At 38.4% G+C, this 13,999-nt stretch overlaps 1 protein-coding gene across 1 annotated transcript in view; it reads right to left on the bottom strand.

The window, feature by feature from the left end:
* Positions 1–6,581: 6,581 nt before the first annotated feature.
* The window catches only part of PECT1 (phosphorylethanolamine cytidylyltransferase 1), a 66,231-nt gene continuing 58,813 nt past the window's right edge, over positions 6,582–13,999 (bottom strand). Inside the window, exons 7-9 of the mRNA XM_088945063.1 lie at positions 9,341–9,406; positions 9,083–9,205; positions 6,582–7,167 (exon numbers count right to left, since the gene is read on the bottom strand). Of these exons, the coding sequence (XP_088801189.1) occupies positions 7,096–7,167; positions 9,083–9,205; positions 9,341–9,406 (261 nt within the window). The 3' untranslated portion in view covers positions 6,582–7,095. The remainder of the gene's footprint in view (positions 7,168–9,082; positions 9,206–9,340; positions 9,407–13,999) is intronic.

A 13,999-nucleotide genomic window follows, 5' to 3' on the forward strand; every position in this document is an offset into this window, starting at 1 on the left:
GGTTCTTTGCTATGAATCAATTAACATTTTTAAGTAAACCTCTGATACCATAAAGACATAGTACTTCCGGGAATTTTGATGAAAACCACCGAATGTTTTGGTTTGGACAATTCCCGATACAATCCACTGTCCAGTTCGTTAATCGTCCATTAAGTGACATTTGAAAAGTTAAAAATGTCCTTCAAATTACATCTAATTCTCTTTATTAATCATCCAAACGTTGACAAAAAAACTAAATAGTCCCAAATCCTAACCTCTTCTATTCAAAAAAGTTAGTGACTGTTTAGAAGAATTTAGAATTTGGAACCGTTTTATTATCAATGTTTAGATGGTTGATAAAGAGAATTAAATGGCATTTTAGGGCATTTTTGACTTTTCAAATGTCACTTAATGATTGATTAACGGACTAGTTAATGACAAGTATTGAATTGTCACATTTTGAAAGTTTGGGTACTGAATTGTCGCATTTTGAAGTTTAGGGACCAAATTATCACTTGAGCCAAAGTTTTATGATATCAGTTGATTCGTAGTAAGATTTTCCAATATAAAATATATATAATTTTTATTTATTTTATTATAATATATAAAGTAATTTTAGTTAAAATCATGGTTTAAAAAAAACGACATGGAAACAGAACCGTTCTAGCCACCAGTTTTTGGGTTGATGGTTTGACTAACCGGTTCGAACGAAGGGCCCGTTTTGACAAAAAAATATAAAAAATAAAAAATAATTAAAAATAAATAAATGGCCAAAAACCATTGAACAGGTCAACAGTTCAACCGTCCAATGTGAGCTCTGGGAAGCTCATGGCCAGCTCAAAGTGATGGAGTCGCTATCCATTTTTTTAGAGGAAATGGGCCCTCATTTTCAGGTTTAAAAATCTCGATTTAAGTCTTTAATAGTGACTCCATCCTCCGTGGAAAAGGCACACAAACATGAAATTCGGGTTCCAAGGATTGGGAGATGGAAGATGTTAGGCTCATGCTTTCACCTTCTTTCTGAAAAGGGAGTTATTCAGGTTTGGTTTCTTTCTAAGAAAAATGAATGGTTTTAAGAATTTCTTAAATCTGGAGGAACATGCTTTCACCTTCTCTTAAGACCGATTTTGAGGTTATGTTGTTGAGTCTTAGGTATAGATTTCCCTAAGACCCTCATCTCTTTGCCTCTATTCTCAGTCAAGAAGAAATTGAAAATGATGGCTCTCCAACATTTTAGAACTTCAAGCAACCTAGAAAAACTAAAAAAACTTACCTTTCGTATGTACCTTGACGGGAGTTTTCCAACAGCTACGAACTTCAAATGAAACTTGGGTTGAGCGTTTCTAGTGTAAAGTTTGGGAAACAAGGGTGATGCTTGAGCTTGGCTTTAGGGATTTCAAAATTTCATGTAGAATAGGTGGGTTATAAAGGTTGGGAAACTTTCCTCCTCCTTCTCCCTCTTTCTTTCTCTAGGGACCTTTCTCAGGTTTCCTTTTTTCTTTCATGGTCTCTCCCCCTTCTTTAAGCTCGAGTTGGGGCCTCTATTTATAGAGAAAATGGAGGGAGATGGGTATAAAATTCGCCCAGCTATAGTGCTTAGGCTTCAATAGAGGTTTTTCACAAAAATAGGTAAAGATTCTTCAAAGAAATAGATGCTCAATCAAGCCTTCCAATGGGAGCTTGGGGCGTGTTAGACATTGCAATCTCGTATTTAGGGCTATTAGTGGCAAAAAATGTAAATTTGAAGAGCTTTTAAATGTGGTTTTGTCTTTTCTTATCTTTAAGTGGGGGTCTATTTGGCATTTTGAGCTTTTTAAGCATATTAGGCTCTGTTTGATTGGTCCATGTGTTTTAATGGGTCAACAATGGGTCTAACATTAGCCATCAACCTTTTAAGGCTTCAGATTGGGCTAGATGATATGGTAATTTAATATGGTGCGTCAAAATGACATCTTTCTAGTTTAACGGTCAAATGGGTGAAGTAGGATGTGAAATTTGGCGTGTTGGGGTTTTTTTGAGTATCTAAACACAGTGGCGAGGTCTGATAAGACAAATAGGGTCGGGATGATTGAGATCTATGGCTGACAAGTTTGGGTTAACAAGTTTTGCTGAAATGGAATCTTTGTTTGATGAAGGGTCAAACAGGGGAATTTTGGGGTGAAATTTGGTGGGTTGACACTTTGATCATCGTGATTCTAATGGAAGTGATGGATATTTCATCAGAGGTATAGATTGATTGATTTAATTTAGATTATGGTCATAGCTTATGGTTTTCCAATTAACGAGATGGCTCGAAATTGAATCTTACTTTTTCAATGGTCAAACGGAGGTGTTTGGTCATGAAATTTGACATGCTAGGGTTTTTTGGGTCTTCGAATACAATGGTAAGGTTTTATTGGTCATATGAAGTTGGGATGATAGATGGTAAGCTCTAATTAATGATATTTATTGAAATATAATCTAGGCTTGATGAGGGGTCAAACAGGAGCTACAATTTGGTAGGTTGGAATGGATTAGGGTGAGGAGTCAAGTGGGTGGTTCTGATATGAGAAATATATGGTTGATCTTAGTAACCATTCAAAGCCATCAGAATGGGATCTCGATATTTTTGCGGTTGATCATCGTAGATTTGTGGTGGGGTTCACTAGTTGATTACTTCCTAGTGGTCCTGAGGTGATGGGTGTGTTGAATTTGATTTTGAGAAGTTGGAATTTGAATGATGAATGGTGGATATTTGGAGTTTAGCCATGAAAATTGATGTATAATTAAGTTATAGTTTTCCAAGTCTAGGGATGGTGTCTGATCAGATGTTAATGTTGACCTCAAGGTTGTTATTTGTCTTGTGGATTATGTCAAAATAAGGTATTTCAGGTTTTGGGAAGTCTCAAGTTGGTCTGGTTGTGTTTCTAAGTTTTTTGGAGTCTAAGAGGGGGGTACAAAGATGTAGGGTGAAGGGACCGAGCAAAAATTGGGTGCTAACACTCATGTCAATAGGTCATTGACTAATTCAATGATTTGGGGTAAAACAAAACCAGTTGCCTAGACAGTTCCTGGGCCAAATGGTCTGATCGCTAGGGTTAACGATGGTTCAAAAACATTGTTTAAACACTTGATTTATTAACATAGAAATAATTTACATTTTTAATGTCATTTTTATTAATTTTATAATATTGAAAATGAAGTTTTAAGTTGTTATTAAAAAAGAACTTATCGATGTCAGTATGATCAGGTCAAATTGAGTCAATCCCAATATTGGAAATTTGAACTGTTCCTCGTCTATGATTTCTTGCCAATTAATATCCGCTTGAGACTGGTATACCCTATGTCAAACGAAAACCCAACTCATTGGCAGCCCTACCTCTAGGCAAGAAGGGACAACCAAGGAACTGAGGGCCATTGTTCGGAGCCAGCTAGCCAGGGATGATCATGGGCTAATCCATTTTGCACCCCTAACATTGGCCACCCCTCCACCAGGAATTTGGGGGTAAAAAGAAGAAACAAATAATCTTACTGCATAGCCAATAGACAAGGCAAAATGTGATTCAAAACTGAAATTTTTAAAGCAATATCTATGATGTCACAAGAACTTTGACCAATCAAAACCCACTGTGAATTTTGATGACCACCGGCTAATTAATTACCACTTTTGTGATATTTGTCGATTGGATATCATTTTTCAAGATTTCAGGCATTTCTAGTATCATAATCGAACTATTCTTAATAATCTCATTCCTGTCACCAGAAACCAAGCAATGCAAGTTTTAAGAAGATGAATGTTTTAGTCGTCCGGACCAAAGATTTTGGTCCAATCATAATAGTTTTACGCTTCAACAAAACATAGAGATCTGTAGATGAAGAGATGGAGAAAGCAAAACAAATTGAAACAATGAAAAGATATCATCTGCAAATGCTTCCCATTTCTAAAGTTCTTTCTTTTCCACAAATTCCAAAGTGGGAGTAGAATTAAAGTTAGACTCGATAATGGTTGAAGCTGCAATAAGTAGAGCCTACGAAAGTCCCTATTCCATGAGAATAAACAAAGAAAACAGAAGAAAGAGAGACTACACTATATAGTATATAAGTAGCAGCATTATGCTTCACTGTTGTCTGTAGCTATGAGCTGAAATGGTGTTTCTACAAATAGGGAAGGTTTAAGCGTGGTTTTAGAAAATGACTCATTCCGTTACTGATGAGGGAAGATTTGGCCCTCCAGTGAAATTGTGACACATGGCACCTCATGATAACTAGGCAACACCCAAGCAACAACTTACCAAGTTGGTGTCCCACCCGGGCACCGGCCTGCCTGGTCTGGCGCGGCCTGGCGCGAACTGCACGCGGCCTACTGGCGACCTGTGTGCTGCCTGGCGTGCAGCCTACATGCGGCCTACGCACTGCCTGGCGTGGCCTGGATCAGCCTGGCACATGATCCGACCTGGCCAACCTAACCGCCCATAAGACGCCCACCGATAAACTCGGCATGCATACCCCACGAGCTTGGTAGCTCACCAAGGAGCTCGCCACAAGCAGCTCGGCATAGCTCCCCCGGGCAACTCGCCACTTGTAGGGTAGCTCGGTATAGAAGAGTAGTTTGGCATATCGCAGGAAGATCTCTTGCTTGACAACCTGGTCCAGACACCAACCCGCCGACTGACACAGGCACCAACCTGACAACCTGGCCGCCTGGCACAAGCGCCAGCCTGACAACCTCGAGGAGTTCACCACCGCACCCCAGTTCTGACGGGATGTGACGAGTCTTACCGTTTGAAGCCTTTTCACCCACCTAACGCGCGAGGACTCTAATATATAAAGACCTCACCCCCCAAAGGGGAGGGGGGGAATGGAAAAAATGGAGGTAATCCTTGCTCTCTAGCTCTCTCATTTCTCCAATATCATATTCAAGCTCTCTACAATCAGAGTGCTAACTTAAGCGTCGGAGAGTCCCCGCCGGGAAAATACCCCCGGGTCCTCTGATTCAATTCTCTTAGGTCCCCCAACTCCCGACACCTACAAAGAGGAGGAAAAGATGGAGTTCTCGTAGGTCCCTTAACTCCCACTGCCTACAAAGAAAAGAAGATCACCTCATGCAGAGGGTAGTCAGGTTGTGCTGCACCAGGGAGATCCACCATTCTCTGAGTTACAGACCGCCTAGGAGTAGGGAGCTCGTCACCAAGCAGCTCTCCACTAAGCAACTCGCCACTAGGTAGCTCGCCACTAGGCAGCTCGCCACTAGGTAACTTGCCACCAGACAGTTCCACCAAGCAGCTCGCCACCAGGTAGCTCACCACTAGGGAGCTCGTCACCAGGTAGCTCGCCACCAGGTAGCTCACCACCAGGGAGTTCGTCCCCAAGTAGCTCACCACCAGGCACTTCACCACTAGGTCAAATGAGGAGGTACTTAGTAAAAAAAATTGGTATGCGACCAGAAAACGGTTACATCAATTACAGAATTGTTCTAGCCATCAGTTTCTGAGTAAATGGTTCAACCATCTGGTTCGAATGGACAACCTATTTTGACAAAAAAATAGACCAAAAATTGCTGAATGGGTCAAGGATTCGACCATCTGGGTCAACAGGTCATTGACTTATTCAACAATTTTTAGCCAGGGGCCAGATTTGGGGTAAAACAGAACTGATTACCTAAACAGTTCCTAGGCCAAACAATCCAACCATTCGGGTCAACAATGGTTCAAAAACCATGGGTTTAAGTCAACCTAAACTTTGGTCTTCTTTCTTTACTCGACCCCATAGATTTGAATCAGCTTTTTGAGGTATTTCAGTAAATTTTCTTCCCAATTGTTATGAACTTGTGGGCAAAAGTGAGATTTTAAAAAAGCTGGTGTTATGACAAGATTTTAAGTTAGAAGTTTTAAAGTGTTGCCTTTGCACATTTATTTGAACTTTGAATGGCAAAAGGATATATATACGGGGGTTAAAGCATAAGGGAGAACTAAGTAATTTACTTTATGGTGACTTGTTCAATTTATTTTGTGATTACCAGCTAATTGTAACCATATTTTCATTAAACCCTTTTTTTCGTATTATAATTTTATTGAATCTCAGTTAAATTTCTAAAATCCCAAACACATTCCGAGTTCCGAAGGTGTAAAAAAGTCCTTTAATTTGAACTTTGAAATGAAATCTCTGCACATGTACCCTCTATTACAAGTTACAAACTGAATTTGTTTTATTTAATGAAAATTGGTAAATGACAAATTGCAACTTATTATTTTCCTAAATGAAGATTGATTTATACTTAAGACGTACAAGGTTCCAGCCAAAGTGTTACTAGTCTCGCTCTCAAAATTTCCAATGAATTCACTGTGTAAACTTTTTTAAATCAAGACAGACATTAGCAAAAAATTGAATTGTTTTTGCTGTGATAATAGTGTTTTTTGTTTGGAGAAATCTATGATACCGGAAAGGCATGGTACCACCAGAAAAGGCTGGAAAACACCCAGTGATCTTTGACTAATACTACTCTATTGGTCACTTCTTTTATAATACCAGTTGATTGGATGTAAGCTTTTCCTATATCATATCTTTATGGTATCATAGTCAAACCATTTGTTTAGCAAAAGAAAACCACCATGATGCCCCTTTGATTCACATGACAATAAAACTAGAGCTTATAAGATTAATTCTAGGATGCCAATCTAAAAAATGTTCCAACGTCCCAAAATCTTCCTAAAGATACATATAAAAAAAATGGAGAAAATATGGAGACGCGGGATCAAACCCAGTGGAACTGCAGCCTCTCCGTGGTAAGGTCATCGGTTCACACGTGCACCCTGCTCTATTCCCATCCTGAATCCTTGTAAGCTGTAATGTGTATTATGTAATAATACAGGTGAAGATATTGTGTATTAACCCTACAGTTAATCGAAAATGGCCGGGAGCACATGCTAGGGACGGAAAGGGTGAAGGGAGAATAGAAATAATATATTTCCTCCTTAAAACATTCTCGCATGTCAGCTTGTAAAGGTATAACCCAATACAGGTGAAGATATCCTCTTAATTTGGTCGCACAATGATGTCATTACGGCCACCTTCATCGAGAAATGACGAAAGAACTTGTAGGCCCAAAAAATTAGTACAATCTATCCATGGATTTTAAAATCAGTCACCAGCCACATACGTCTTATCTTCATAATAACTCCTCTCACTTTCTGCCTTCTTCTCATTACGTTTCTGCACTCAAAACCAAAAGAATACAGTACAAATATGTATATGAGGTACAAAAAGCAATTATAGGCTTCGATCTTTCCAAAAAGGGTGCATCCATAAATTTCATGTATACATGTGCATAGGGGTGTCTTACTTTCCAAAACATCATTTTTTACCTACTCACTAGGAGCATTGTGTTTCCGTCTAATAATTTTAACTATATATCTAATAATTTTAACAATACAAAACTTATATATTTAAAACTGACCTGAAAATGTGCCAAAGATAAGTGTGATAAACAAGAATTATTTTAGCAGTAATTAATTATGGAAATGAAATATAAAATGTAAATCCACTCAAGAAAGAAATCATTTTTTCTTTTAAGCCAAATGGGTCAAGTGGTCAAACCATGATGTACACCAAGCTTTGATTATTTATCATTGTTCCATGGGTTTTCATAAGGGTACTAAAGTAATCATGGTTATTTGAAAATTCCCCGTGCATTGCACGTATACATTTACTAGTTTATTATTAAGTGGCAGTAAACTTCAACAAGAGGAGAAAGATAGAATGCATATAGGAGACTAGAAGGAGCAAGCCCAAACATTGCAATCAAATACAACAGTATTCCCCATCTCCCCACAATAGATACTGCTGAAATAGGTTCTTTCTTGTCAAGATGGACAACATTATTACACAGATACTGATGCTTTCTTATGAACATTGACATCAAAGTAGGGTTAATCAGTTGTTGGCCCAGAATATAATCTTTTTTCTATTTGAAGCAGAATGGACTATGAAACTGGATTTTTATGCTCCAGGAGCTTGTCTTTCTGTTTTTTACCTAAACCTTAACTCTCTTCCACTACTTTGATGTGATATTGCATCAAATACTTCGAAATCTAGTGTAAATACTGCATCCAAAACATATCTAGTCATCTCTTTTGCATTTCTTTTCTGCTACTGCATTCTTTTCTTCTTGTCTAATTTTCTTCCCTTCTACATGTTTGCTATTGATTGAAGTTGTTCTACTTAATAGAAGCCAAACAACTTTATTGATTTTGTCTATCTCCAACCTCTAACAAAATTTCATCCGCCCTTCTGTTAACTTTTATTGAGTTCTATTAAAACCCTAGACTAGAAGCTTCCTTTTAGAAACCCCAAACATCTCATCAAACCACTCTCCCCACACTATCCACTCCTTTTTTGCAGCTGGGTCACAATTGTTGTGCCTAAAGTCAGAAATATATATGGGTTTAAGGTGCTGCAATGTTAATTAAATCTCCTCACTTGTCTTGGGCTCAAAACTGATTGAAAGTTAGGGGATTGCAAGCCCATTAGCAAGTTTGGTTCATCATAGACTGAACCGAACCATTCTTAGGCCCATTAAAATGCCATAAATGTGATTTCTATGTTTACGTGAATGATGGAACGTGAATCTTCCACATGACCAGCATTTCGCTATATTAAAGACTTTTGCGACTTTCTACTTGTCATGGATGGATTCAAATCATCTCCATGAAGTTTCAGATCATTGGATGATCTCCCTTGAATAATTGAGTCCATTTGTTTCCTCTCTCAAGAGGGATCCCTGTGCTACAACTTTACCTGCATGGACCAATTGGAAATCTGACTTTATGAAAGTCATGGGAGTCACTTTGGTTAACCTTGATCTGACTTTAGGACTGCAAACTATGTTTCCTCCTAAATTATACAAGTGCATGAGATAGAGATTAAATTTAAGGAAATCTCTAAGGCCTTCTGTCACTGGTGCAAAGGTTAGCAGCATAGTTGTTAAGGCGCCCTGTGGAATTTGAAAGTAATCTAAATATCGCTAACCCTCCAATTCTATAAAAAAATTAGAAATTTCAGAATTAATTACCATAGAATGAAAACATAGAAAAATAATGAAAACATAGAAAAAGCCTGATGAGGAAACCTGATATGCCTCATGATTTGATACTATCCTTCTTATTATTGTAGTAGTTGTGATATCCAAAGGGCTTTCTAATAATCGAAAGATACCCATGCTGATGGGAACATCATATGGGTTGCATTTTCCCTGCAATACAATCAATGACAACCAGTCATTATCAAAAGAAACTTGGTATTTCACATTAGTAGTTAAATTTTATATCAACATCAAAGGCATAGAAAAAAGAAAAAGAACAAAGAAGGCAACTCATATCTTATTTACCTTTTGATAATCATTATTCTCTGCAACTGTTCCATGCACAACCAATGAGATGTTAAAGGTTGTAATCTGCAGCCATTATAGTCCCAAATGAGATAAAACAATACACGTATGCAACAATGAAATGCCGCCTTTGTTGTGATTCAAAACAATACTTGATAATAAAAATTCAAAGCAATTGATACTAATAATAAGGAATCAGCATTATCAGAATTAAGACAGAATGTAGTCTATGCAATATCAGTGGTATGTAGCAAAATTTCCCCGAAATTACTCCATTTCACTAGAGGGCAATACAAAATGCTCTAAGAATCTTTTTTTTTTTTGCACAATATCTCTGATGCATTGGCAATATATCAGCAATAGTTCAAACCTCATTGATGTACCATCTGATTAATATTTAAAACTTTAGAATATCTCCAAAACTTTGTTTTTTTAAAGATGGATACATGTATTAAAGGGAGCGGGAGGGACCCTCTGAAAAAAATATACAAGAAAGACTGCTATTGAAACCAGCTGGGAAGCAATGGTGATGATGTCCAAAGCTTTGGCAACGGTGATGATGCTCATGTCTGTTGCGTGCGAGATAGGGGCAAATCTGCGGAGGAACTTGAATCCGTGACATTAAAAGAAAACAGAAGTACGCCGTCTTTGGACTTTATTCCTATTATGAAAGAAATTTTGTTTAATGTTTCCAGTGAGATCCATAAAGAAGAAGAGAATGGTTTGAAGGAGAGGGAGAAGGATTTGAGGGAGGTCGTTGCTGCCAAAGTAGGTGGAGATCGTGGTGTTGGTGATTAAAGCAGTGGAAACTCAGTCCGAGGGCACTGAAGCTGATCACCGGTTATTTGAGGTAGTGATCAGGAGGGTAGGGGTGGATTTGAGTAGGAGGTAGATAAGAAAGAGTTAACTGTGGCTGAATCAATGAATCCCAAAAAAAAACTCACGGAGCTAACGGAGTAAAAATATTCACTTACAGTTCATGTTACCAAAGTTTTTTCTAGGTTGAAACTTGGATTGGTAGGGGATGGCCCTACAAAGAACTACAAGAGGGTGTATAAGAGGAGGTGTAGTAAGACTACTACATCGTAAATGAAGCAATGGATGACGAGGATTCTCTGGCTGCACCTAATCTGGGTATGCAATTGGGGACTAGGCAGAATAAAGAAGCAATAGAGGGTGAAGTTGATTCTACTGCTAAGGTGCAAAAGACCTTGATAAAAGCCTGAAGAGAAGGTGAAGAAATCTGGAAAGGAAGCGTTTAAAAAATACGGAAGGATTGGCAAAAGCCTGGGCCTGTTCTTCTGGGTGGTGAGGAATTCGTCAGGAAAGCTTTTGAAGTGTTTGAGAAGAAGAAGAGGTGTTTTGAATGGGATGATCAGGGTCCTACTTCCATCAGGTTGGATTCGTTTTAGTTCGTGTTGCAGGTGATCATTTGTGAAGTTGTCTGTGGAGATGGTTCTAGAGGAGTTAGCTTCTTTTTGTTTCTTTTCAACAAGTTTTTTTGCAGTTTGTTGTTGCTGTCATGTAGGCCTGTAAATGTAATGAATTCAAATTGAATCAGACTAAATTCAAATTTGAATTCAATTGTAAAAGTAGATGTGATTCAAAACTAATAAAATCAGTAGAATAATATTTCAGAATAAAGTAAAAGAAATCAGAGAAGAAGGAGACAGAAAGAAGAAGGAAGAAGATTGGAGAAGAAAGGAGGAGTTCGAATATCTCCTCTTTCCCCTACTCTTATCTTTTATAAAACATACTTAAGTTACATAAATTACAAGGAGGCCCTTAAGTAGGCATCCACATCAGCACTAAACTTAGTAAAACATAAAAAGAACTAAAGGCCCATAAAGAAAAGGCCCAATAAGAAAACATAACATGAAAGAACTAATAAGAAAGACACTAATGGTCTAGGGGCCCATTCGGTCCACTCTCTCTACACTCCCCCTCAAGCTGAGCATAGATATCCATCATGCCCAACTTGCTTATATAATGAACCAGCTTTCCTTTAGGAACACCTCTTGTCAAAACATCAGCCAACTGTTCTTCAGAAGCAACAAATGGTAGACAAATTTCTCCTGAGGCAACTCTCTCTTGTATAAAATGCATGTCAACCTCAATGTATTTAGTTCTGTCATGTTGAATAGGATTGTGTGCAATGTTGTTAACAGCTTGGTTGTCACAATATAACATCATTGGCTTCTCACAGTCTATACCCAATTCATCTAAAAGTGATCTCAACCATAGAAGTTCAGAAACTCCATGTGCCGTTGCCTTGTATTCCACTTCAGTTAAAGATCTTGCCACTACAGACTGGTTCTCACTCCACGATACAATGTTCCCTGCCACCATAGCATAGTAACCTGAAGTAGACCTCCTATCATCAATGCATCCGGCCCAATCAGCATCAATGTATGCTTCCAGCTTCATGTGTCCATGCTTAGCAAATAAGATACCTTTCCCTGGAGTCCCTTTTAGATAGCATAGAACTCTCTCAGCAGTTGCTAAATGTGTATCTATGGAAGAATGCATAAACCGGTTGATTACACTAACTGCATAGGAGATATCTGGCCGAGTCATGCAAAGGTAAAGTAACTCCCCAACTAGTCTCTCGAACACCCCTTATCAGGCAACAATTCACCTTCAATCGCTGACAACTTATGATTTAAACCAATAGGCGTAGAAGTAGGTCGAGCTCCCAATTTCCCAGTCTCTGCAAGGAGATCAAGAACATACTTCCGTTGAGAAATGAAAATACCATCCTTAGATCTGGCAACTTCAATTCCCAAGAAACATATGAGTTCTCCCAAGTCTTTAATTTCAAACTCAGTGTTAACAAAACTCTTGAGATGAACAACTTCCTGAGTATCATTTCCTGTAACCAATGTATCATCAACATAGACAATTAGGAGGGTCACTAAGGAATCTCTCATCTTAACAAACAAAGTATGATCCGACTGAGTTTGTGTGTATCCAAAAGCAACAAGAGCAGCCCGAAATCTGTAAAACCAGGCTCTAAGAGACTGCTTAAGGCCATAAAGATACTTCTTTAGTTTACAGACCTTTCCTTGCATCTCCTTTCCATACACACCTGGAGGTAAAGACATATAGACTTCTTCATTTAGGTCCCCGTTCAAAAAGGCATTCTTTACATCAAACTGATGAAGAGGCCAATCAAAAGCAGTAGCTAAAGATAGCAAAACCCGAACTGAAGTTATTTTGGCTATTGGGGCAAAAGTTTCTAAGTAGCCAATACCATGTATCTGAGTATATCCTTTAGCAACGAAACGGGCCTTATTGAAAGGGATGGAAGATCCATCATATGGATGGCCGAACCCTACAAGAAGGTTGAGCGAAATTTCAAAAATTTCTTTACTCCCATCCAGGAATCCTATTCACAATTTAGAAAACTGCATTTTCAAGGTTCGATCATGGAACCAAATTGGACCAAATCTAAAACCAAAATAAGGGAGGGATATACCTGATACGGAATCCACACAAGAATGCTCCTCCCAACGTAGGTGTTCACGCCTAAAGAGTGCACTAAATCCTCCCTCCATTGAAGATGACATAGCTTAGGATGAGGCGGGATCAACGGGTAGTTCTTCACCAAGAACTGGTGATTCTTTAGCAAGAATCGAATGGAACAATGAGCACAGCTTCTGAATTGTTTCTTTTGGCAAGAGACAATATCAAGATCAAATCTTGATCCAATTTAAGAACTGGAGATCGAACAGGGTAGGGTGGCAAGAGCAGGGATGAAAAAAGCAGAAGGCAAGATCAGTCTAACTGAGTTGTCTTCTCTCTGTATTAAGTGAGTGTATCTCCAAGGTTCGCCCAACTCTCTTATTTATAGCAAAGAGACAACTTCTTAATCTCATTAGGAGTTTCTTGATCCAAATCTTTATTTGGATCTGGACTCTTTAAGTTATAAGGATAATCCCTTATCTTATTTGTAGATAAAGATTAGCCTTCCTAATCAAATTAGGAGTTCCTTTGACTCTTTAAGTGATAAGGATAATCCCTTATCTTATTTGCTGATCCAAATCCTAGAACCACACCTATTTAATTAATCTAATTAACCCAGTTCGAAATGGGATTTTAGGCCCATTAAGCTTTCATGCTTACTTCCACTTTAATATTGGCTAGCTTGGCTCTCTTTGTATGGCGTGGGACCCTATTATTGATCTACACATCAGCCACATAGGCTCAACCTAGCCTTTGTTACAAGGCCTAGCCGAATTCACTGCTGAATACAGTGAACCCCTGAGTCCATCACTATGGGCTCATAATGGGCTCAACATTTACACTAAATCGGCCTTGGGTCCAGCCATCTTATGAAGGCCCATGGACTGTGGGCAGATGCAAAAATAGCCCATCAGGTATAATCCTCAATGGTCTTACACTTATCCTCTCAGCCCACAATGATCAAACACAGCCCGACAAGAAAGGACCTCTCCCTCGGCTACAAGGTGCAGCGTTGCACTCTCTACACACATGGATCCCGAAAATTAAAACCTTTTGCAAACAATTTGAAACCATAATATATATATATATATATATATATATATATATCCATATAAATATATTTTGCAAAAAACAAATTTCAACGGTTGAAATCAACTGCCGGTAGTTTTGGTTTCCATCAGAGAGAGTGCATCC

Source organism: Nelumbo lutea, chromosome 5 (genome assembly GCF_056320005.1).
Source record: "Nelumbo lutea isolate HS-2025 chromosome 5, American lotus-T2T, whole genome shotgun sequence".
Taxonomy (NCBI): Eukaryota; Viridiplantae; Streptophyta; class Magnoliopsida; order Proteales; family Nelumbonaceae; genus Nelumbo; species Nelumbo lutea.